Source organism: Miscanthus floridulus, chromosome 4 (assembly GCF_019320115.1).
Source record: "Miscanthus floridulus cultivar M001 chromosome 4, ASM1932011v1, whole genome shotgun sequence".
Taxonomy (NCBI): Eukaryota; Viridiplantae; Streptophyta; class Magnoliopsida; order Poales; family Poaceae; genus Miscanthus; species Miscanthus floridulus.
Window position 1 is genome coordinate 102,764,319 of NC_089583.1, and position 25,821 is coordinate 102,790,139.

Below are 25,821 nucleotides of genomic sequence, written 5' to 3' on the forward strand. Positions count from 1 at the left end.
TGTCCTCTCCCTGACAGGTTCGTGGCAGGATGCATTATTGCTAAGCTGCCACCTTCCTGGACTAATTTTGCTACTACCTTGAAACACAAGAGGCAGCAGTTTAGCATTGCTGAACTTGTTGGCACTCTTGATGTTGAGGACAAGGCAAGAGCAAAGGATGTTAAGGGAAAGAGCAAGGGCGGGAATGGTGAGGCGACTACTAGTGCACATGTGGTGCAAAAGTTTCATCCTAAGCCACAAAAGAAGAAGCCTCAGCAGGAGCTTAAGCAGAAATCCACTACCTTCTTCAAGAAAGGTAATAATAAGAAGATGGGATTAGACAAGGCAAAGATGAACTGCTTCACTTGTGGGAACACTGGGCACTTTTCTAGAGAGTGTCCTGAGGCTAAGTGGAAGCCCCCACCAAAGGCGAAGACAGTCAACACCATTGAGACTGATGCAGACGCTGCTGGGTATGGTAATTTATCTGCATTTACAGTTTGTTCCTCACCTGATTGGTGGGTTGATACAGGTGCAAATATACATGTGTGTGCTGATAAGTCCTTGTTTTCTTTTTACCAGGTCGGGAGGAGTGGAGCCTTGCTGATGGGGAATGGCGCGCGTGCTGGTGTTCATGGTGTTGGTACGGTGGATCTGAAGCTTACTTCGGGGAAGACCGTGCAACTCAAGAACATGCATCATGTCCCCTCAATAAGGAAAAATCTTATTAGTGGCTCTCTGCTATGTCGAGATGGTTTTAAACTTGTGTTTGAGTCGAATAAATGTGTTATGTCGAAGTATAGAACCTTTGTTGGAAAAGGCTATGAGAGCGGAGGCTTGTTCCGCTTGTCTTTGGTTGATACTTTACCTCTTGCAGTGAATAATGTCGTTAATAACGTTAATGTTGAGATGAATGTTTGGCATTCTCGATTATGTCATGTTAACTTTGGTTGCATGTCCCGCTTAGCTGGTTTGAATTTAATTCCTAAATTTGACGTTGCCAAAAGCTCCAAATGTCATACATGCGTTGAGGCAAAACAACCTCGCAAGCCTCACAAGGCAGCTGTGGCGAGAGAGTTGGCACCACTTGAACTCATCCATTCCGATATTTGTGAAATGAACGGAATTTTGACAAAAGGTGGTAAGAGATACTTCATAACGTTCATAGATGATTGCACTCGATATTGCTATGTGTACCTAATTAAAACAAAAGATGAGGCATTACATTATTTTAAAACCTTTAAAGCTGAGGCTGAGAATCAACTTGAAAAGCATATCAAACGGTTGCGGTCCGATCGCGGGGGAGAATATTTCTCTAATGAATTTTCTGAGTTTTGCGCGGTGCACGGTATAATTCATGAGAGGACACCTCCATACTCACCACAATCCAATGGGATTGCTGAGAGAAAGAACCGCACTCTAACTGACTTGGTGAATGCCATGTTGGAGACAGCTGGTTTATCTAAGGAATGGTGGGGTGAGGCAATTTTAACTGCGAATCATGTCCTAAATAGAGTGCCCACAAAGAACAAAGAAATCACTCCATTTGAGGAATGGGAGAAAAAGAGGTTAAATATTTCTCATCTTCGCGTTTGGGGTTGTTTGGCCAAAGTGAACGTGTCAATAAACAAAAAGCGAAAGCTTGGACCAAAAACTGTAGATTGTGTTTTTCTAGGCTATGCCATTCATAGTGTGGGCTATCGGTTTTTAATAATAAATTCTAGTGCTCCTGATATGGCTGTTGGAACGGTCATGGAGTCTAGAGATGCCACGTTCTTTGAGAATGAATTTCCAATGAAAATAGGTGCATCTAGCATGTCTAGTCATGATCCTGTTCCTGAATTTCATGAATCGAATATACACGCTGATGATAACACCCATGAGCTTGAGCAAAATCCTGAGGAGGATGATAATACTGTCACTCGAAGGAGTAAGAGGCAACGAGTTGCAAAATCCTTTGGAGAAGACTTTATTATATATCTCGTGGATGACACTCCCACAACAGTTTCTGAGGCATACTCCTCTCCTGATTCTGACATGTGGAAGGAGGCAGTGCAAAGTGAGATGGACTCCATTATGTCCAATGGGACGTGGGAAGTGGTTGACCGTCCATTTGGTTGCAAACCTGTGGGCTGCAAATGGGTGTTTAAAAAGAAGCTGAGGCCCGATGGTACAATTGAGAAGTACAAAGCTAGGCTTGTTGCTAAGGGTTATACACAGAAGGAAGGTGAAGATTACTTTGATACTTACTCACCTGTTGCTCGATTGACGACCATTCGTGTGTTGCTATCCCTGGCTGCCTCACATGGTCTTTTCATTCATCAGATGGATGTTAAGACAGCCTTCCTAAATGGAGAGCTTGAGGAAGAGATCTACATGGATCAGCCTGATGGGTTTATTGCAAATGGTCAAGAGGGTAAAGTTTGTAAGTTATTGAAGTCCCTGTACGGCCTAAAGCAAGCCCCAAAGCAGTGGCATGAGAAGTTTGATAAAACTTTAACATCAGCCGGCTTTGTTGTGAATGAAGCTGATAAATGTGTATATTATCGGTTTGGTGGTGGTGATGGTGTGATACTATGCCTATATGTGGATGATATATTAATATTTGGCAACAATCTAAATGTGATTAAAGAAGTAAAAGATTTTTTGTCGAGTAACTTTGAGATGAAAGACTTGGGAGAGGCTGATGTCATTCTCAACATTAAGCTTTCAAGGGAGGAAGGAAATGGTGGGGTAACTCTTATGCAGTCTCACTATGTGGAAAAGGTCTTGAACCGATTTGGGTACAGTGAGTGTACGCCTGCTCCTACTCCGTACGATCCAAGTGTTCATTTGAGGAAGAATCACAGAATTGCAAGAGACCAATTGAGATATTCACAGATAATTGGTTCTCTTATGTACCTAGCTAGCGCAACCAGGCCTGATATCTCGTTCGCTGTAAGCAAACTGAGCCGGTTTGTGTCAAATCCGGGAGATACTCACTGGAATGCTCTTGAGAGAGTGCTGCGCTATTTGAAAGGGACAATGAGTTACAGCATTCACTTTTCCGGGTATCCGAGGGTACTAGAGGGTTATTGTGATGCTAATTGGATTTCTGATGCGGATCAGCTATATGCCACGAGTGGATACGTGTTCTTACTTGGAGGTGGTGCTGTTTCTTGGAAGTCTTGCAAGCAGACTATCTTAACGAAGTCTACAATGGAAGCAGAACTGACCGCATTGGATACCGCTAGTGCTGAGGCAGAGTGGCTCCGTGATCTCCTGATGGATTTGCCGATTGTTGAGAAACCAATCCCGGCAATTTCCATGAACTGTGATAATCAAACTGTGATCACTAAGGTAAACAGTTCTAAGGATAACATGAAGTCCACAAAGCATGTGAAGAGACGTTTGAAGACTGTCAGAAAACTGAGAAACTCCGGAGTAATTGCATTGGACTATGTCCATACATCAAATAATCTGGCAGATCAATTCACTAAGGGTCTATCACGCAATGTGATAGAAGGTGCGTCGAGGGAACTGGGTTTGAGACCCACATAGAGCCATCAACAGTGGTAACCTATCCTATGTGATCGGAGATCCCGTGAATTAGGATGGCGAAACAAGTTGTTGATTGACTGAGGGAGAGACCCCTTAGATTATAGCTCAGTTCGTTGGAGATGCACCGTCTCTCCAATACTGTTAGGCAGGATGATTAAGTTCTTAATGTGATCCGAGCGGCTTGGTATAGCGGGGATGTTGTCCTACAGAACATCCTATAAGGAACACACCTATATGAGCTCGATTGCTAGTCACAATCTATGAGATGTGGGTAATCTCTAGATGCTCATGAAAAGGCCTCGAAGTGTGACTTATATGCTTCAAAACAGAGGGAAGGCACTTGGCAGCCTAGTATCAGTTAAGAGGCTATGTGAAACTCATCTCGCACAAAACTGTCAATTCAAGGTTCTGTCCATTGTTCAGTTGTGGATGAGTGTAGCTAGCTTTCTAGATGGATGTTCAACTTAACAGTCTCTATCGAAACACTGGTATATAAAAGGAATGTGGTTCTGAGAACTTCAAACTGCGTACCCTAGAGTTTGGTGGGGATTGTTAGATATTATGGGCTTGGCCCATTTATTTAATATCTCTATTAAACTCTATGGTCCGTACATGTGCATTAATGGTTTTATACCATATGGGAATTTAATCAAGAGGCGACTCTACTTAAATACTTGATCATTGATCGATCTATTTGAGAAGTAAAAGAGAATCACCTGGATGCCACACGCGCGCGCGCGTCGCCGCCGCCGCCGCCCGGCCCGGCCCGAGCCCGTGCCCGTGCCCGTGGGCGTGGGCGTGGGCGTGGGCGTGGGCGTGGGCGTGGTGTGGCGAGGCGAGGCGAGGCGAGGCAGGCAGGTAGGCGGCGGGCGGCGGCGAGCGAGCGGACGGGCGGGCGAGGCCTTTATTTTTGAAACTCCGTTTCCGTTTCCTATGATGAATTGATTGGAGGTTTCAAACCCCGTTTCCGTTTCCTGTGACGAATTGATTGGAGGTTAACTCCCGTGACCTCTGGCTCTCCGTCTCCGTCTCTCCCACCGCAGAAGGGAGGTGTGACCCCTCGGTGCCGTCGGCTTCTCGTCTTCTGGCCTCTGCCTATAAATCAAATCCTCTCCTCTCGGTTAGTTCCTCTTGGCGGAGTACACCACTTTCCAGCAGCGCAAGTTCTTCCCGTTCCACCTCCGGCGAGCACCAGAGATGGAAGAGTAGGCCTCCGGAACGCGTCTCCGTCGTGGGCTTCACCTGCTCGGGTGAAGACGGGTGATTACGTTTTTGGGGAGTGTCAGTGGTGGCACGACTACTCGCCGGTGAACCTGTAGCGGTGCTTCTTCACGGCGTCCTTTTCTGCACTGCATCGAGCGGGACGACTACAACAGCAAAGCACCACCATGGCTTTTCCTGGTGCGAGCGGCTCCGCCGCAGGGTATAATCTCCTTCACCCTCTTCTGAGTTTCATTATCAATATCATGATGTTCCTAGGCAATACTGCTTTCATGTTCAACATGCTCTGTTTGATTGATTTGGATGATTATGCTAGTACTGGTTTTCTGGTTCCTTTTAATTTTGTGATTATCATGATCTTGATATTTGAGAACACATCTTTTATATTTGTGATCATGTCTGTGATGTTTCAGCTATGTAAAACAATGTTTCACATATATTTCGGCTCTATAATTTGTCTTATCATCATGTTAACATTTGTCATGAAGTGTTTCTGTCTTGTTATTCATGACTTCACTCTCCTTTTTATTGCGTTATTTTTATGGATTAAAATAAATATGAAAATGCATTATTGTTCAACAAGAACTCGCTCTATGCAGGATACATTGTTATGATCTTCGGATGACCGATTAGAGGCTCCCTACTCCTCCTTGTATAGTCCTGGGTTATGATCTATCTTGCTATATCTTGTCCACAAGTAGATAATATATCATGTCCTTTTTAGGTCTCTTGTGTAGCTTGATCGGTACAACCTGACCTATTTCATTGTTTTTCATTAAGACAAGGGTACCAGGGTACCAATAACCAACAATAACTTAATGTATAAAGATAAAAAATATATATATTTGGATTTGTTATGAATCAAAACACAAAAAATATTTTTTTGTGTGCTTGAATAATATAAAAATGATTGTTTTTGTTTTTATTCATATAAGGGCATAACTTGTCCAAAACTCACGAAACTTGCAAAATAGTTTTTTCTTGAAAATAATTTGGCGGTAATTTTTTATATTCAAATATAGTGTTAACTAATAATAATTTTCTCTAAAATTTAGCTTATACTAAATGTTAAAAATAGCATTTTACTACAAATAAGGAAGCCTCCATTTTCCTAAAAACACTTAGTTCACATACTTTATAGGAGAAATATATATCCTGACTGACTAATGTCGTATTAACAGGGTTTCTTGTATTTCTCATCGTGTACCTAGCATATGAATTGCCATCTTTTATGCATTTCTCTCATGTATACCGATCATAATTCATAAACATAGATACGAGCATTGTTGAGCGTGATCCTGAGGAAGAGCAATAGTACAAGGAGGTGATCGATGAATACAAAGAGAAGATCCCTAGTGACGCAGCATCTGAAAGAACCACCACTGTTACTTCTCAATTCATTTTTTTTCAAGGAGTGAGGTAATCTGTACCCAAGTGTCACGAACAATGTTAATTGCATATATTAATAATTTGGCCACCAATTGTTTTAGGACTGAATACAAAATTTGATAAATATACGCTGGAGCAAATTTTTTATATTTTTTTGAGTGGAGAGCAAATTTTTTATATGAACGCAGAAAAATCTCCTGACTTTCCAACCCAGTCCATGTGAATCCACTTTCAAAAGGGCGAAAACGCCGCGTGCCCGCCCATCCGCCACAGCAACCAAACCCTCGCCGACGGCGGGCGGCGGCGGGCGGCCATGTCGCGCTGGAAGGAGAATGCCTCACCTCTCCCGCCCTACCTGAGCGGCGCCTCCAACCCCTCCCATCTCCTCCCCTGCAAGCGCCTGCTGCAATCCCCATCCCCATGCCCACCGCCGCGCCGGCCGCTCGTCGACATCACTGGCAACGCGCTGGAGCAGCGGGGCGGGTACGGGTATACAACGCCCCTCCCGAAGGCTTCCAGGTCCTGCGGGTTCCTTCTTCACGACGACGAAGACGACATGAACGAGGCATTCTTGCGGGAGGTGGACGCCATCTGCGAGGAGCACGCGCGGTCCACGGCCAAGAAGGAGGAGAAGGAGAAGAAGCCAGCAGAGGAGCATAAGGGGACGGGCGAAGCGCCGCTCGTGGCGGCAGCGGGTATCATTGACGCCGCTGGAACAGAGATAGCAACGGTACGGTTCTTGTTTCATTGAAGTGCCTGGAAATGGGGCTAGGAATCCTGCGGGTGTATTTCATTTACAAATGCTGGATATTCAGATTCTAAGGAAATATGGAGAGCCAAGGCATGTAGGACGTTATTGTGGGGTTTGCAATTTTTTCGCTTTGAGGTGGGGGTGCCTGTTAGTGTCAATTTTTGAAAAAGGAACTCACATTGTTGCTCTCTTATTTGGACGGAAATTAGCTTGACGATGCTTTCTGGGAGGAGGTGAGCGCCATCTGTGAGGAGTGTGATGCCCAGTCTGCTGCCAAGAGCCAGGAGGGGACGAAGGAAGAAGAGGAGGAGGAGAGCTTGGTGCTGTCCTGCAGTGATGCTTCACTCCCCCCTGCTATTTCCATCACAGCGGATGTTGTGGAGGTATGTGAATATTTTGTGTTCATGATGCTGGTTTCTGATTCCATGAATCAGAGGAGGAAATTGGGAAGTTCTTGTATGGAGTATGGTGCATGGGATTGTTATAGATTGGGGGAGAATCCTAAAGTTAGGAGAGTGCTTCAGAGTAACTTCTCTCTGTTTTTTCTTGAACTGAAAAAGGTGTTAGGAAATGTCTGTGAAACATAGCAAATTCATGTTTATTGCGTGTGGCGAAGATAGGAAATGAACATGGACAATTTGGGATTCATTGTTTCTTGAAAACTTGAAATTCTACTGTGTTGATGTGCCTGATTTGTAAGAGAAATTTATTGTGTTTAATCTCTGTTGAATTTCTTTTGAGATGAATTTAGTTTGAAGATGCATTCTGGAAGATCAATGCCGTTAGTGAGGAGCACAACACCAAAGCTCATGCCAAGTATCAGGAGGGGCTCAAGGGGATGGAGGAGAAAGATGGATTGGTAGCATTGTGCGGTGATCCTTCAGTTTCCCCAGTAATTTCCATTGCAAAGGGGGATGGAGAGGTATAGCTTTTTTCTTCAGACAATGGAATGCCGAATAGTTGTAGGATGTTGGGCAGTTCTAGTTTCCTGTATCTAGAAATAAGGATCAGTACAAAATGGAAATTTGCACTGAATGATTTTGGTCTGGGATGAAGTTTCTAACAGAGTCCATTTGATTCCTTTTCTCTTGGGACATATTTAGCTTGTCGATGCACTCTTTGGGGAGGTTGATGCCTCCATCCACGAGGGGCATGCTGATATCTCTGCTGCTAAGGGCCAGGAGGAGCAGCAAGATATGGAACTAGAAAAGGAGGAAGATGAAGCGTGTGCTCCAAAGAAGTACTATGAATATTTGCACTCCTTGAATGATAGGCAGAAGGAGGCTGCATGTAATGATGTGGCTGTTCCACTAATGATTGTTGCTGGTCCAGGAAGTGGAAAGGTATACATACTAGTCCTTTTATCGTCACAAGGTCAACCGTGGTCAACCTGATTTTGTTGTTTCACTCTGATGAAGCCTTGGATTGAAATATCTGTGGAAATCATTCTAACATATCAAGAATAATAATATGTGAACATCTAAAAAATCCATACCTTTTGTTCTTGTGGTTGCTACAAATAAATACTGACTCCAAATGTTATGGAACCCAAATGATGCGATTCACCGTGACCAATTGTACTAAAAATAAAGTACATTGCAAGGGCTTTATTGTTCCAAATAATAAGAAGGCTGCAGAAGAACTGAACACCATGTTTTGTTGTCTGTCTCTGTCTCTCTTTTTTCGTTTAAGAATTTTTTAATATTATTTTTTATGATGATATGAAAATGAAACTTTCTTTTGATGTGCCCAAAATGGTTGCATCTCTTGTATATCTGTGGGTGATTTTACAGGCATTATGGTTTTAGATTTTACAAAACGTGCCATTTAAGTTTAATCTGAGCTTTATTGTTCTATTGTCTTGGGACTACCATGCTTTTGAATATACTGACTACCCCCTGTAACTGGCATGATCCCAAGACTTCCACAATGGTTGGTAGGGTGCTCACACTTCTCAAAGAGGTATGGTTTTATGTTTGGTATAATCACCATATAAGTGGTATCTAATAATATTTGAAGCTCACAGAGTCACTCATCTCCTAATGACTAGGGAATTCCACCATCAAACATTCTTGCTATGACATTCACCACAGCTGCTGCCTCGGAAATGAGAGAACGGATAGGAACAGTGGTGGGAAAGGCAGTTGCCAAGGAGATTGCAATAAGCACATTTCACTCATTCTGCTTGCAGCTTTGCAGAACACATGCTGAAAAGTATGTTTTTTTTTTCCTGTTGATCAATTATACTTAGGTGCAGTGGATTTCTGTATGCTTCTGCTCCACAACTGAGTTGCCGTATATTAACAAAATCACACAACACTTTTAAGCTATGAAGAAAATATGAAAGTTATAGGATGAAGAGCCTGCGCAAAAAATCATGTTCAATGTAAATTCATGTTATCAATATTTACTTAGATTATTTTCAGCTGTGACAACAAGCAATTAATAGTCCTAGATGCATAAATGATCATGATCACTTTTAAGCTTTATCAAATTACTTATAATATATAACTGCAATTCGATATCTAGCAAAGCCAAAATATATACAATCATAACTCAGTATATCACACTATGTTACCGTCTTGTTTCATCTTTGTGCTCTCTTTTTAATACCTTGCTGTTTCTTACAGTTTATCAAGTGTACTCACTGTTGCAGATACTTGAAGGCTTGGATATGTAGACATTTATTTAATAATTTTTTTATTTCCTCTTTATAATCATTTGAAGGCTAGGCTGCACATCTGAGTTCATAATCTATGGACATGGACAACAACGAAGGGCGGTTATTGAGGCAGAGCGTCTATTGGAAAAGGACAAAAATAATGGTGTTGGAGATACAACTAAACAGTATGATGGGGACATAAAAAATTCTTTCAAAGACAAAGCCAAAAAGTGGCAGAAATTTATTACACAGGTGCCTTCTACTTTTGATGAAGAAATATTTGTTTTCAGTGACCTCTTTGCGCTGATCCATAGGAGTTTTACAAGGATTCCAGGCAGTCACACTCACATTTCGTTACTGTTATTTTTCTGAAATTGCACAGCAAGGTTGTATCTGCCTAAACTGGTCTATATGTTTTTTTATAGACTGTATCTGCCAATTCTCACTGGTCCAACCTTCCTGCCACAAATGCATATCACAAAATATTAAAGGAACAGCTTTACCGTGGATCCAAGATATTGTCATGGTCTTCTGGAATCTGGAGGCATATAAAGCCAAATGTAGAATGGATTACTCCAAGTTTCTCAGAAAAATAAGTAATCCAAGATCCCAATATAAAGTACATAAGTGATTGAGTTCTAATTAAGATATAAGGTGAAGTTGCAAAATTATTTGCAATAGAATTGGTAGACAAATTTAAACTGGAAGATATCTCTGAACTATGTCTAAAACTATGCACAAACATCTTGGGAGTAGATCTGAAAGCTCTTCTTTTATGTCACAAGTTGCATTAATACTAGTTGACCCTAGCTCGAAAGTTGTAGCTAGGATGACATCCTATGTGGATCATATTTAGCTTCCAGTGATAGAATTGTAGTCATGGCTAGGAGTTTCATAGTTTGTACTATTTCATTGTCTGTCATATTGGTTTATGCTGTTGGGCTTACTGTTAGAATGCCTATCACACTAAACCTTGTGGATCAAACCTATTAATGTGGGCTGTGTGGAAGCAGTGTCTAGAGCTTTTCAGTAAAAAAATGTTTTGTATCCACAACATGGGCTGATTTGTTTCCATGTTGATTTTATGGTAGTTGCATTTTGTTTTGATCAAACCTTTCCGTCTTTCTTTAAAGGCAAAAGCTTCAGGTAGAACTCCAGAGGACTATGAAAAGAAGGGTGATTTGACAGGAGTAAGCTGCCCTACTTTGTGTCATTCATTTTTATGTGCTTCATTTTAACGACCAAATTAACAGCCTGCATTCTTTTTTGTCTAGGCTTCTGTTCTTTGGCATTACAATGAAATATTAAGATCTTGTAATGCTCTTGATTACCATGATTTTATTAACTCATCCATAACCCTTCTCACGAACTTTCCTGAAGGTAGTTTCAGTTCTAATCTCAGCACATCATTAGACTTTGATTACTTGCTGATTAAAAGGGTGTGTTCCTTGCCTGTACAGTATACAAAGAGTGTCAGGATATGTGGCGGGCAATTGTAGTTGATGAGTTTCAGGATACCAGTGCTATGCAGTATTGTCTTCTGAAGATTCTAGCTTCCCACAATCATATAACTATTGTCGGTGATGAAGATCAGGTACACAAATTTGATATACATATTATCATCCTAAAACCTTTGGTTTCTTATTTGTTTTCCCTAAGCTTTGTCTTCTCTTATGTTATGTTAGTCCATCTTCAGTTTCAATGGTGCTGATGTATCTGGCTTCGATTCATTTCGTAGAGATTTTCCAGATCACAAAGAGGTAACTGCGTTGTGCTGTTGTCTGCATGGAACTTTCAAATTGTTTTAGTCCTGTATTGTTCTGTTAAGTAGCTTGTTATGCCAATGACTGCAGATCAGGTTGAGCAAGAATTACCGCTCCACACGTGCAATTGTTGAAGCAGCAACTGCTCTAATTCAGAACAACAGTAAGCGGCATCATCGTAAGCTTGTAGAGACCGATAACCCTTCTGGTTGTAAGGTATTCTTGTAGATTGCACTGATGGATCGTTGCCATTTGTTCCCATATCCTTTCAGTTACATATCTAATACTTAACTTTGCATAGATCACTGTCAAGGAGTGCCACAGTGAAGATTCACAATGTGCATTTGTTATTGACAAAATCATTGAAACTACGTCTAGTACCGCTGAGGGGTGCAACTTTGGCAACATTGCTGTCCTATATCGAAGACAGGTTGAAAAATTTATGTAGTCTATTTTAATTTTGAACGATATTTCTTTATGCTTTCAAAAAATATGTCTTTATGCTTGCGACCTAACTTTCTCCTGCACAGGTAACTGGCAAACCTTTCCAAGTCTCCTTCCGCAACAGGAAAATTCCCTTTAATGTTCATGGTGTGGCTTTCTACAGGAAAAAGGTAGTTGAATTTAGTATTCTTCCAACATTCGTTGCAGAGTAAAAATTTCTCATGATTTTCTGCCTTCCTTTCATAGCTATCAATTTTATAGTCCTTTGTTCCAGACTGCCAGTAACATTTGAAGCTTGGAAATTTCTTGTGCTTTCCAAATTAGGAACTGTTCTTTATCTTGGAAGGAATGGAAAAAAAACCCACTGGAATGTTTTACATGTTCATATGTTATTCTAGTTCGTGATGATAAATACCTATTTATTATATCTATATACTTGTATTGACGGGGTTGATTTATGGCCTATTGTTCCAGAATTCAACCACCTGAGCTTGACACTTTTTATCTTTAGCAAATCCTATGTTTTGGGTAGGGAAGCAACAATACTTGTAATAACCCTTTGCATGCTATCATTTTTGTCACAATGTAAGTGCTTTACCTTGCAATCATTCTAGGTGATCAAAACTATCATGGCAATACTTCGGACCACATTACCTGGTTGTGATGATGGCCCGTGGCGTCAAGCCTTCAAGGCCCTTTTACCTAGTGACAAAGAAGAAAAGAAGAAGGTTCAACTTTACCTGATTAAGTTTTTATACCCTATTTATGCTAAATTTACGTAATTTTGATTATCTCTGTGCTTTCTAACCATCAGATTATAGATCATGTTGAAAAGATTTCACTGGCTAGAAAGTGTAGTTTTATATCTGCTGCTAGTGACATCTTCAGCGCTAAGGTCTCTGGTACCTTCAAAAGGTTGTTCTCTTTTCATTGTTTACTTACTGTTATCTAACATCATAAAGTTCATTGACAATCATGTTTTATATCTGATGATCGTTATCGGCACTTTTTATTCTTCTCTCTGCTGCTTGAGTGACAAATGGTTGTTGGCTGCTTGACAGCAAGCCTGAGATGCATGCATTAGAAGTACCAAACTTTCACATCTTGCATACAGTTTGGGGAAGAAGCTATTACATTTGTTTTTTTCCCTTAAAGAAGTTAAGCTTTCTTTGGAATTAAACCTGTTAATGAAAATCTGAATCATGTTTGCATATTCTCATTGTTATGTGGAGATTATTATCGTGTATTATATGCATGTTCTGTGTGTCTTGAGCTGTACAACCACCTCCAACTTAAGAACCATTAAACAAATCCCATTTTAATCTTAGTCTTGACACCTTTTTTCTTTGAGTTATTGTTCTTTATGTTATTTCCACGCTTAAGTGTCAAGCATAGTATGACTTTATTATGATTTTCTCATTTGTTGACACTAGGGCCCAGATTACTCAAGGACGTAAGGTTTTATCGACCTTGGATAGCCTATCAAAACTTGTTGAAAGGGTATGGAACATTTGTTCAACTGGCAATTTTGTACTGTGTATTTTGCAGTGTACAGCTATGTATTGTGTATCTTCAGTGTTAGTACATCAGTGCATATTAAGTAAAAGAAAAAAATGATTCATAAAGAAAATAAACATCTATGGAAAGTATACATAGGTAATTTACCCACAAATTTTGAGGAATTCAGCAGAGGTTCTACTATTACTTTATTTCCTCAAAACATGGTTATAGTATTATTTTAAAAGTGTATACTTTATATTATCTTGTGCTTAGTTCTTGAAGAGCTATAATTTTTTTCTTTGCTGCTGTCTATCCCAGGAACAATCAGTTTCAGTCATCATTTCCTCTGCGGGAGACATGCTACCTCAGGTACACTTAAGTCTTAACTTGTTGCAATTGTTTTCAATAAACTTCAACTTTAGTGAATTGCACGGATAGAAATAAATGACTTAAACCAAAGTTGTTCCTTTGTTTTAACAGTAATTTGTATGTGCAGTTGTGTCATTACTTCATGTTGTTAACTTGTTATAACTTATTATAGAGTAAATTTCACTGGCGGTCCTCAAACTTGTCTCGAGTTCTCATCTAGGTCTCGGTACTTTCAAATTGCACATTCAGCTCCCTAAACTTGTCCCAAGTTCTCATCCAGGTCCCAGTACATTCAAATTGCACATTTAGCTTTCTAAACTTGTCCCAAGTTCTCACATTTAGCTTTCTAAACTTGTCCCAAGTTCTCATCCCGGTCCTCAGTCACTGACATTATTGTTGACCCATGCATGGTTTGAATCTAGTTTTATGATCAGATTATGCTAGGTGCCTAGTGTAAATCATTTATGCTGCAAAAGTATAAAGATATGCAATAGACCTATATATACTTTGCTCAGCTGGCCCTTTGGACTGAAGGATGTTGTGTCGCACCTGGCCTGCACCTCCTGTAGATTGATCAATTGCATTGATAGGTAAGGATATCCAACGGTGGTCATACTTCTATAAACCACTCCTAGGTCATCCATGCTGATATATGCCCTTTGTCCTCAACAGCCCATAATCGATCTACTAATTTTCCCTTCAATACTTGCTTACACTAGTCATGGTAATTAAGGCCATGGGTTCAAGTACCCACTCCTTTACAACAAAGATGTTCAGTTCCTCCTATGCCATGGCTCGGTGTTGGAGATATTAAAATATCGCCAGAAACATTGTTTTGCAGTATTGTGCAGCCAGAGTATCTGGAGATGCCAATTGTTGGTTGTCTTCTTGTCATACCAAACCTTGAGGAACTTTTAGCTAACCGCTGCTAATCTTTGTTAAATATTTGCACTTATTTTTTATTCAACCCTTGTTAAAGTGTTTGTTGCATTTCGTTTGCAGAAATATCTCCTTGAGAAGCGTGCAGTTGTTGATGTTGATAATGGCAAATTATTAAATGAAGATAGCGATATCAGATCGGTAAGTTCAAACCCCATTGATGCACTTATTTTATACATTTATCCTCCACAAAAACTTAGTTTGGATGTTGTGCTCAGAGGAAAATTATTTCGAATAATTCTGGATGTAGCATATACAAGAGGTTATATCAATTTTCGTTGGATTAGTGCAGGTCCTTCAGTTTTTAATGGATGATGTGTCTGACTTCTTGTCAACACATTTTTCTAGTTCAATGGAGAGAAGCAAGACCGACGAGAAAGGTTGTGCTTCTACACTTCAAGCTTTCATTGATTATATATCTTTGAGGGAAACTGAAAATTTTCGATCCCGAAAGGAGGAAAATAAGAATTCTATCACATTAACAACTATTCATCAGGTCTGTTCTCTTGAATTCAATTAATATTGTTGGCTATGCCAATTAGTAATCCTTTGACACTAGGAAACATGCTGATAATTCCTTTTCAATTTGTAGTCAAAAGGTTTGGAGTGGGATGTCGTGTTTATTGTGCAGGTATTTCTTCACTCTTCAGGACGAGCTTGCATATACAAATACTCCCTATTTATGTAGTGTTAGGCAGACAGTGTGGTGGCCATTGTTTTTGAGGCGCCGCGGCGAGGCGCGGCGCCCGACCCCCTTCACAACGCCTAGGCGTTTGTGGCGGACGCCTAGGCGACGCCATACGCATATTGTAAGGCGTTGTAAGCTAGAATTTTATATACTAGTGCCTGCTGGATGCTACATAAAAGAAAGCAAGAGCCTTATGTTTGAGGAGGCAGAGCAGAGAGTATAGCATATTCAGAGCAGACAGAGCAGAGCAGAGCCTAGCATAGCATATTCAGATTCAGATTCAGAGCAGAGCTTGAGGAGGCAAAGCAGAGAGTATAGAGCAGCAGTACAAGCACTCAAGCAGAGCAGAGCAGAGCAGACAGAAGAGTGGGTGTCCAAGAAGCCCGCCTCTGCCACTGCAGCTGCCTCCCGTGGCCCGCTCCACGCCTCCGTCGACGCCAAGCTCCAGACGCTCTGCCAGAACATCGCCGCATCCAAGAAGAAGGGCGCCAAGAAGCCCGCCTCCGCCACTGCAGCTGCTGCCACGTCGTCGTCCACCCCTACCAGCAACTGCTCCTCTTCGCCGTCCTCCGACGACGCGTCCTCGTCCTGCCACGAGTCCGCAGCTGAGTCCTCGTGCCCGTCCCCGTCGCCGTCCGCCTCCCCCGAATCGTCGACGGTGCCGGAGATGCAGCAGCTGGACTTCAGCGAGGCGCCGTGGGACGAGGCCGCTGGCTTCGCGCTCACGAATTTCCCGTCGTACGAGATTTGGAAAAGCAGAGTAGCGGCCGGCTGGTGGACACGAGCAGAGTAGCAGCCCAGCGGAGGTCGAGGTCCGTCCGCTGCCTTCTTTCTTCCTCTCCCCTCGCCCGCACTCGCGGTCAATGACTCGCGCGGTCGATTTCCCACGCGAAGAGGCGCACGCGCGGTCGATTTCCCGCGTCTCTTCCGTTTCCCGCGGGCGTGCGGTCGATTCCCCGCGCGGCCGCGCTCTTTTTGGCGCCCTTACCCTACGACCAGCATCCGGCGTCCGCGGCGCGGTGGTAGGCGTCCGCCCGACGCCATTCGCGCCTAGGCGACGCCTAATCCTATGAGGCGGACGCCATACACGCTGAGGTCGTGGCGACCCCGACGCCCAGGCCCTCGACCATGCCTTGTCGCCTAGGCGACGACTAGGCGACGCCTCAAAAACAATGGTGGTGGCGTCTGGCACCTAATTGCTGATTAAGAAGGTGAAGCGGCCACCTACGTGGTCTAGTAGTGATTAGGTTCTACTCCTTCCGTCCAGAAATGTAGTAGGGATTACCTTAGCTAGCGCATATCGAAGAGTTGGAAACTCCTTGCCACTATAGAAAAAAGCCGTTGATGGATCAATTTGTGTAGGTGGGTCTCAGCTTGGATCAAGACACTCGGATTTGCCAATGAAGTGTACTGCCTTGGAGGAGTAGGGGTTGTAGGGGAAGAACCAACCTTTTCGGGTTATGGGAAGTCCTATTGAGAGACTGGATTAAAGAAAGAAGAAAAAAAAGTAAAAACAACAACCTATAGACCCAGCACAGTGCCTATGAAGAATAATGAACGTGGACCGGATAGGAATAGGACTCATTAGGCAGAGTGGCTTTCTTGAAGGCTTGTCTTCTTTGAAACTTGAAATTCGTATTCAAAGTTCAGCTAGACGCTAGGCGGAATCTAGGCGCTAACCCATTGCCTAGCACCTAGTCGGGAGTACTCGGTCCTAGGCGCTCCTAGGCGTTTTGGCAATATAGCCACAAATTATATATATATATATATATATATATATATATATATATATATATATATATTATGTATATTATGTATATAACTAGTAGTTGGTAAATTAGTCAATAGATAGCTAGCTGTTCAAAAAAAACACTAAGTTGTGACTTATCTGGATGATTTCAGCAGCCTCCCATCCATGAGCACACCATATCAGCAGCTGGTAATTACAATACAAGTGGATAGGACAGTAATATAAGTGCACAACACCAGGGGCGGATCTGCAGCCCAGGCCTCTAGGGCCCAGGCCCTAGTCGTTGGGCCATCAACTCCACATACCCCATGTAATTTCAGCCCAATAATGAAGGCACAGGCAACAACAAACCTAACCCTCCGCCTCTGCTCCTATCCGCCTCCCTCCGTCCCTCGCACGAGCGCGCGCCCGCAGCCGCACCCGCGCCGCCGCACGGGAGGAGGCGAGGAGCCTGCCAGCCGCCTGTCGGCGCCACCTAGCCAGACAGCGCTGCGCCGCACGCCATTCCGCGGCGCACCAAGCCCTCCCGCCGCGCCGCTGCCCAGGCGCCCATCCCATCTTGGCCCCGGCATCCCGCAGGCGCAGGGTGCGGGCCACACCACCGCAGAGCGCCACGCCGGCCGTCCCTGCCCTCCAGGCTCCAGCTCCAGCTGGCTCGAGCCCGGCGCCGGCGGCCCCTGCCCTCCAACAGTCCAGCTCCAGGCCCCTTTGGCCTCCCTCCGCTCCGCCTAGCGCCGCGATGCGCGACTATGCCCCTAGTCGCGGCGACGGGCTTCGCCCAGCGACTAGGCGCGCGTAGTCGCCGAGTAGTCGCCGCCTAGCCGAACTTTGTTCTTATTAATAAATATATGTTTCATGCATATTGATATATTGCATATATTAATTTATGAAAACATACTTTTTGTTTTTATGTCAACCATTGCTTCTTCACATAGGCAAATGATTCGGAAATTCCTTTGTTGCATGAGTACAATGGTACTGTGAAAGAAGCTGGAAGCACACTGGAGGTTTGTCTCAAAATTATATTTTTACTTATCTATGTTCTCAATATATATTCTAGGACTTGCTCATTACAGGAGGAGAGGAGGTTACTCTATGTTGCAATGACACGAGCTCGGAAAAAGCTGTACATCTTGCATGTTACAGTTGACTCTAACCGTCAGGCAGGCTATTTACTGTACCATGCTTAACTTTAAGCAATATCATTTTTTTGAACTGACCTTGCTTATACAGCTTCTGCAACCTTCACGTTTCCTCAGAGAAATTCCAGTTCACCTTCTTGAGGTGCAGGTGAGCAATACCATTGGATCTAGTTTTACTAAATCTAATCCTTACCTAAAAACTCAGCCGGTGGGAGAAAGACCATCCCCACGGTATTGTTTGGAAGAAGAAACCTCAGTCTTGAACTACTTTGTGAACTGAAAACTATTTTTCCGATGGTAAGGTAAGAATACAAGTGGGTTAACCTAAAACCCACTCCACTCAACTTCCACCTAATTGATAGCTCATTTGGACATATGATATGATACATAGCCAAAACAACTAGGATGAGTCAATGGGTTGGCTTGGCCTTTGTGTCCCTAGACTTCTGAGTTCAAGTTGCCTCTATTCCCTACCATTAAGATTTCCCAATATGAGCCAATTTGCTTATTCTTTCATCAGCAGGCATACTCTTATGTAATATCTTGTATGTACATAATTCTTCTTCACAATTGTTTTGTTTTTTGTTAACTTGTAGGGCGAAGAGACTCTGAGAAAAATGCCTGAACGGTCTTCAGGTGATATTCCTTTTGATGACTCTGAAGGGAATATATCAATCGGAAAGCCAGTTATGGGACAGAACGAAGCTTCACCTTATCCAGAACTGGCTCAAGGATGCCTTGCTAATGAATTCTTGAGAAAGTAAATCATCTTTGTATGATCTGATGTTTCATTTTTAATTTTGCTTCTTGTGGATATTTGGAGTTTTCTAGTGGTGAAAAAACATTATTTCTCCTTTGCATAATCATTTCAGTTTCTGAAGAACAGATTCATCATAGCCTACCCCAACTTGTTTGGGACTTAAAGGCTTTGTTGTTATTGTTGAAGAATAGATTCATCATATTCATGCAAAGCTTTGCTTTGCTATGTTATTTGGTTTACATTTTCCCCCCTCGCTTAACTTGGTTCCTTATTCATTTTATAGGTTCGACATTGATGATAGATCGGTAGTCTCACATATATTTCATCATTGGGGCAAGAAGCAGGCATTTCAAAATCCAAAGAGATTACTTGAAAAGGTACTGAATTCTTCACAGTACGTGAACACTGAACACTCTGGAATCTGGATACCACCAGGCTAGGATACTCTGATGCCTTCCACTATCGCAGTGACCACACGTTTGTGACATTTACCACTAAAGCTTTGGGATTGCCAGTGCCCTTCTATGCCTATTTCATGTTAGATGTATGCTTGAATTTTCAGATCAGTTTTGTGATTGATGAACGCCTACGTGGTAAAGGATACAAGCGCAAGGTGACCCCTTTTCCTCTTTCCCATATCAAAGCATCACCGGACTTATTGATTCTCCTATCAGTTTATACCTGTTCTTCATGGTTGTTTGTTGTTATCTCGCTGGCAATGTTATTTGTCATCATCTGTACTTTGAATGGGCGAAGGAACAATGACAAAAGTTCTCTTGTATTCGAGAGCTTAACCTGGAAAAAAACTGATGGCAAGTTTCTTATCCAGGATGTCTTGCGAAAGCTGAAGTCGTTCCTAAGCGGTGATGAAGCATTGGGCTACGCACAATATGTGAGTTTAATTATTGTTGTTATATTCCTCGGTATCACACCTGACAATCTTGTTAGTTTTCCTTACTAAATAAAATAATAATTCAGTAATGTGAACTTCAGGTTATCAAGTGGGAACAGATTCCAATAGAGAAGCGGAGCCATTTGACGAGAGAAAGGCAGGTGAGATCTTGGGCCATTACAAATATCTTGCACTATAGAAAATGGAGCTATTTATCTGTCCTTCGGTGGACCCTTTTGTGACCTTTTTGTGGTTTTATTTCAGGAACATTTCCAAAAGCAGAGGATTGAGAACTCTATGGGTTCGTCAGAACCCACAGCCAAGCAGGTCAGCTATCTCAGAACTCCTTGTTCATCTCGTTGCATCAGCATGTTAAGGGCAGACCCAGTGCCGGAGGCTTCCACATGAGTGGGGTCTGGGAAAGAGAAAAACCGAAGCAAGCCTTCCCCCCACAAATCTGCGGAGAGGCTGCTTCGAACCCGCGTGGTGCATCAGCATGTTAGTTTGTCGGAATTGCATTGCTGTGCATCTGTGCTCTTTATGATTCTGCTTGTTGTTTTTGAAGCCCATGTTGCTCTGTATCAGAATACTAAACAGAATTCGTCCCTGTTTGTCCTCCAGATATCGTACCTTCGAAACCTGGGGTGCACCATCACTCCGACTTCTCGCTTGCACGCATCAAATCTTATCGAAAAGTACAAATCGCTCTGACTTGGTCGATGGAATTCGTGCTAGAACCATAAAGCCATACACCTTATATGTTTATGTACATGCTGTCCATACTATGATTGTAGTAGTGCCCACTCTATTGTAGCGTTGTGCACTGGATACATCAGGGTTGTATGACAGCTCCGATCATATCTATTTTCTGTTCTTAGCCATATTCCTGTAGTACTTGCTGTATTGCTGTGACACCAAAAGTGTTTGCTTCCCTCGGGCCTTGGCAGTGGTACTGGCTAACCATGTACTCCATTCATTCCAAATTATATGGACTCCATTATGTTTATTATTCATGAAATAAAAACCATTACACTATAAACTGTTATTTAAGCAAATGAAAAAAATAACACACATATAAAGTTCTAGACCCAACACGTGACCCATTATTGTTAAACAAATTCAATAAAAAAACTGATACATATCAAGCTTTTTTTTCCGATCAATTCTGGGGAGCATCGCTCCACTTACTTTTATTGAATGAAGGAGCCGTGAACACAGCTCAACTTTACAAGCATCCAACCCTGGCATCGCGGGGTGATACAGTGGATTTTGCGAGGGGAGAGTGTTACAGGAGTGCAATACAGTCCTGGATGTACATTTTCCAGGTGTCAACCAAAGCTCTCTCTCTCTTGAATCGGCAGCCCCAGCGATCAAGATCCTTGATGCCGCGGAAAACAGCGGTGGTCGGGAGGTCCTTATTGTCGAAGATCATAACATTACGGGTTTTCCAAATGTTCCAGAGGGAGATGAGCATGACATCCATTCTCACCTTGGCGGGGAGAAGCAGTTCTAGGCCAATGCGCCAAGGTTGGCGCTGTAGACCGTAAGGGACCGACACTCGCAGGCTTTGCCAAATCCTTCGCGCCCTGGGGCAAGAAGCAAATATATGATCGCCGGTCTCTATGGTACCCGGGCAAGCGGGGTAGTAGGACTCTTCCAGCGGCTTCATGTGCTTTTCATAGAGGTTGCCCCGCGAGTTCATCCTATCGAAGTGAACAAGCTACCCAAAGAACCTGAGTTTGCCCGGCAGCCGAGATGCCCAAATGAGGGAAAGGCCCGCTAGGATGGTATCGCCAGCGTGAAGGACCTCATACGCTCCACGGGGGGGGGGGGGGGGGGGGGGGGGAGTAGCAGTGTTAAGGCACCTCCGGTCCGGGGAGAGGTGGACAAGACGGGGCTGAAGGGAAGCGCCCAGACCGATGGATAGGGTGTCACGGACGCTGGCAAGGGGTCTGTAGCTGTGGGTGAAGAGAGCCGGGAAGGTACCTGCCAGGGGTTGCGAGCCGAGCCAGCAGTCGAGCCAGAAGGAGGTGCTGCAGCCATCACCAGCATGAAATGAGGGAGTTGCTCGTGGATGATGCTGTCAGCTATACGGGCCGCCTGCTACTGATAGAGGGACATGGGCCATGACCACACTGGGCCTGCTTGTATGTCTAGAGTCAGTACAAGAGGAGGCAGAGAGAACCAGGAGGGACATCTAAGAAATATTCAGAAGACAAATGTACTGTTCATCTTCCTCCTCTGGTCTCTCTCTCTAGGTCTAGAGTACTCTTCCTCCAGTCCAATCCTCCATTCCCGATTGCTTGCTGAACTATGACCTTCCTTCCTCTTGAGGTTCTGTATCCTATTACTCTCAATCAAGTTACCAGTGAACCAATATAGTGTGGTTGCTAACGGATGCGTCCCTAGAAAGAGGTGGGTTCGCCGTCACCAATATCGGGAGGGAAGTGGTGTTGGAACCAAGTCTTCCAAGGGATGATGTTATGCCCCAGAAGCTTATGAATGAATTTCATTAGGAGGCAGTGGTTTTGATCTTCTAAGTTTTTGACCCCCAGCCCATCGGCCTCCTTGGCGTGGCAGACATGCTCCCAAGCAATCAAGCATTGAGAGCCGTTACACTTGTCACTCCCAGTCTAATGAAGGCACGCCACCGACTGTCGATCTTCTCACGCACCGTCTTGGGAAGGAGGAGGGCAAGCATGTAGGGATGACAACGGGGATGTACCCGTCGGGTATCGTCGGAACGTTCTCTTCCCCGCTACGGGGAATTCATCCTATCCCCGTCCCCGTTAACTGTCTCGGGTATAGATTCTTACCCATCTCCATACCCGTCGGGTATCGGTCGGGTAACAGATACCCAGCGGGTACTGCATACTCGATAAAGAAGGATACTTGAGAACGCAGCTTTGCAATCGGAGACGTTTCTTCTTCACCCGGGTATAAGTGTCGGAGTCTCGGAGATGCCGAGGAGAAGGAACAAGGTTGCGAGGAGGACGAGCAAAGGTGGCAGAGAGACCGAACTGAGGAAGCGAGGGGCACGAGCGCTCGTGAGGCAGACGTGCTTGTGCTGCTGGCGGAGATGGTGAGAAAAAATTAAACTAGGGTTCCTAGAACACACAAACTATATATATGATTGTTCAGATTTAGGCCAAAATACCTATGTTGAGTTTCTTTGGGCCTAATAGTCGCATGACAGCTCAAATAGTCGGGTTCCCCAACGGGTAACGGGGATGGGTAAACAGGGAACGTTCCCGTACCCGCTATACCCGTCGGGGATGGATTCTTGCCCATTTAGATGTCCGCGGATAAAGATATGATCTCATCCCGTCCCCTAATGGATCAAATACCCGTCGGGTATCGGGTATCGGGGCCCCGTTGCCATCTTTAATAGACAGGCCGCCAAGGACTAAGTTCACCAAGATAACACGCCCACCCGAGCTAAGGAGCTTTGCCTTCCAGCCGGCCAAGTACTCGTCGAAGGAGGAGACGAGAGGCTGGTGTGAGAGGTATGGATGGTTGGATATAATATGGGCTTGGCCCATATAATATTTAATAAATTAAATAAAATTTTATGGTACGTAATATTAAGTGTTGTATGGTTTAATAGTGTTAGAAATTTAGGCATTTTTATTGTCAATTTAATCCAGAAATATAACATTAGCAGGTTCGTGACGGCATATATGTGTATGTGTACATCTCTAACGAACGCTACAGCATGCAGAGATGACGTACAGATGAAAACAGTAAAAGCTCAAAGTACAGTAATCACAGAGATTAGAGTGTACCCAGCGGAGGGTCCCATGCCGAGGGCATCGGAGGCTCCATTCGCACTAGTCGACATAGTGTGTTGCTCGAAGTCACGGACCACAGTCGATGCAGAACGATGTTCGCAGTGCAGTTCTATGAACGGATCACTAGGAAGAAGACGCCTTGCTGTTCTGCGGTCAATCACCGGGAAGATGGGTTCCGAGAGCGATCGTCACCAGGAAGAAGACGTACGTAGACGAGCAGTCGCGGATCGCTCCCCAAAAACCTAATCGCCGCACACCCCGTGCAAGGTTCTCAAGCGGGCGAGGGTTCCGAAGGCACCTGCTCTCCCGCTACTCCATGCGCACAGAGGTACGGGACTGGGAAGCCAGAAGGCTACTGAGATGTGGTTTCTCTCGGGAGCAGTTGCGGAAGACGGAGATCTGGACTGACGGAGGACTACTAATATATGGCTGCGACGGGAAGGGAGAAAGGCAGCGGAGAATCCCAGGAGACGAAGAAGCGGAAGCGAAAAGGACGGTAACTGACACAATCAGTCCGCCTCCACCATCAAAGGAAGTAACTCCCGTGATTATGTGTCAGTTACCGTCCTTTCCGCTTTCGCTTCTCCGTCTTCTGGGATTCTCTGATGCATTTTTTCCTTCCCGTCGCAGCCATATATTAGTAGTCCTCTGTCACTCTAGATCTCCGTCTTCCGCAACCGCTCCCGAGAGAAACCACATCTCAGCAGCCTTCTGGCTTCTCCCGTCTCGTACCTCTGCGCGCACGGAGTAGCAGGAGAGCAGATGCCTCCGGAACCCTCGCCCGTCTGAGAACCTTGCATGGGGTGTGCGGCGATTAGGTTTTTGGGAGCGATCCGCGACTGCCTGTCTACGTACGCCTTCTTCCTTGTGATGATCGCTCTCGGAACTCGTCTTCTTCCTGGTGATTGACTGCGGAACAGCAAGACGTCTTCTTCCTGGTGATCTGTTCGTGGGACTGCACTGCGAACATCGTCCTGCATCGACTATGGTCCGCGACTTCGAGCAACGCAGTATATCGACTAGTGCGAATGAAACCTCCGATGCCCTCGGCATGGGACCCTCCGCTGGGTATATTCTAATCTCTGTGATTACTATACTTTGTGCTTTTATTATATTCATCTGTATGTCATCTCTGTATGCTTGTAACGTTCGTTAGAGATATACACATGCACATATATGCCGTCACGAACCTGCTAGATTAAATTGACAATGAAAATACCTAAATTTCTAACATGGATGGCGTCGCTGTCGTGCAGTTCCTGAATATGGTTCTTGCGGCGACGCTCGGAAGCAGATGCGTGAAAGAAGCGGGTGTTCTCGTCCCAATCGAAAGCCATACGGATAGAGAAGCGCTGACGCCAGTAGCTTAGCCTATCCCTGAGAGTCTTGGAGGGAGGCAGAAGCACAGGAACGGAGATTGTGTTCCTCAGTACACAGTGGCCTGCATTCTTCTAGCATGATCAAGGGCGTCGACGAGAGTGCGGAGGAGGTCCATCTCGCGGATGTCGGGGGACTTGAGGCGCTTAGCCCAGGCCCTACATTCACGGTGGCACTCTTTGATACACCTGCACAAGGGAAGATGGGGGCCCAATCGCGCCCAGGCGGTGTTCACCGCGGCAGCGAACTCAGGTTGACGAACCCAAAAGTTCTCAAAACGGAAGCAGGGTGACTTGGGGAGTCTGGTTGAGAGGCCTGGAGCGGGACATGATCAGAAGTTGTCTGAGTACGAGCAGTGAGAGTGGTGTTAGGGAACAAGGAGTCCTAGGCGTCATTCACAAAGGACTCTGTGTCTCTGTCCAGGCGGACCAAGGTGGGATTGTCCCGGCGGTTGGACCAAGTGAACTGCCGCCCGAGCAACGGGATCTCAAGCAGGGCAAAGTCGTGTATAGTGGAGTTGAACCAGGCAGCCTCAGTGGCATGGAAAGCCTCATTGTTCTTGTCATCAGGGAACCTCACCAGATTGAAGTCGTCGAAGATGATCCAGGGATGAGAATATGCAGGGGCTAGAAGGGAGATTTCCTCGAGGAAGCCTTGCTTTTCGGAGTGCTCGGTTGGCGCATACACAGCCGTGCAAGTGAACTGGCCCCCGTCAGCCAGAATGGAGAGGGTGACCGAGACAGAGTGTAAGGTTTGGGAGGAGTGGCAAAGGCCGAACATGGAGGCGTCCTAGGCGAGGAGGATTCCACCGGAGGCCCGACGGCGTCGCGCGCAACATGAAGGAAGGAGCGGAGCTTGGCAGCA

General features: G+C 44.3%; 1 protein-coding gene across 7 annotated transcripts; it reads left to right on the forward strand.

Annotated features, from left to right (window-relative positions):
• Positions 1 to 6,353: 6,353 nt before the first annotated feature.
• Positions 6,354 to 20,670, forward strand: LOC136552387 (ATP-dependent DNA helicase SRS2-like protein At4g25120). 7 transcript variants are annotated; one of them, XM_066543940.1, is made up of 31 exons: positions 6,354 to 6,859; positions 7,090 to 7,263; positions 7,632 to 7,802; positions 7,984 to 8,223; positions 8,801 to 8,842; positions 8,931 to 9,094; positions 9,608 to 9,794; positions 10,676 to 10,732; positions 10,817 to 10,922; positions 11,003 to 11,136; positions 11,228 to 11,302; positions 11,396 to 11,521; positions 11,607 to 11,735; positions 11,836 to 11,919; positions 12,364 to 12,477; positions 12,564 to 12,664; positions 13,183 to 13,249; positions 13,568 to 13,618; positions 14,621 to 14,698; positions 14,850 to 15,053; positions 15,150 to 15,188; positions 17,931 to 18,002; positions 18,072 to 18,158; positions 18,229 to 18,285; positions 18,734 to 18,897; positions 19,181 to 19,274; positions 19,460 to 19,510; positions 19,727 to 19,789; positions 19,891 to 19,950; positions 20,054 to 20,116; positions 20,411 to 20,670. In XM_066543940.1, exons 1-31 carry the CDS (start codon positions 6,443 to 6,445, stop codon positions 20,498 to 20,500), a joined length of 3,561 nt encoding a protein of 1,186 aa, XP_066400037.1. In that variant the 5' UTR covers positions 6,354 to 6,442; the 3' UTR covers positions 20,501 to 20,670. The 7 variants fall into 7 exon arrangements, with proteins under 7 accessions (XP_066400037.1, XP_066400033.1, XP_066400034.1 ...); XM_066543936.1 differs by having other exon boundaries at positions 19,891 to 19,946; XM_066543937.1 differs by having other exon boundaries at positions 17,931 to 18,158.
• Positions 20,671 to 25,821: the final 5,151 nt, after the last annotated feature.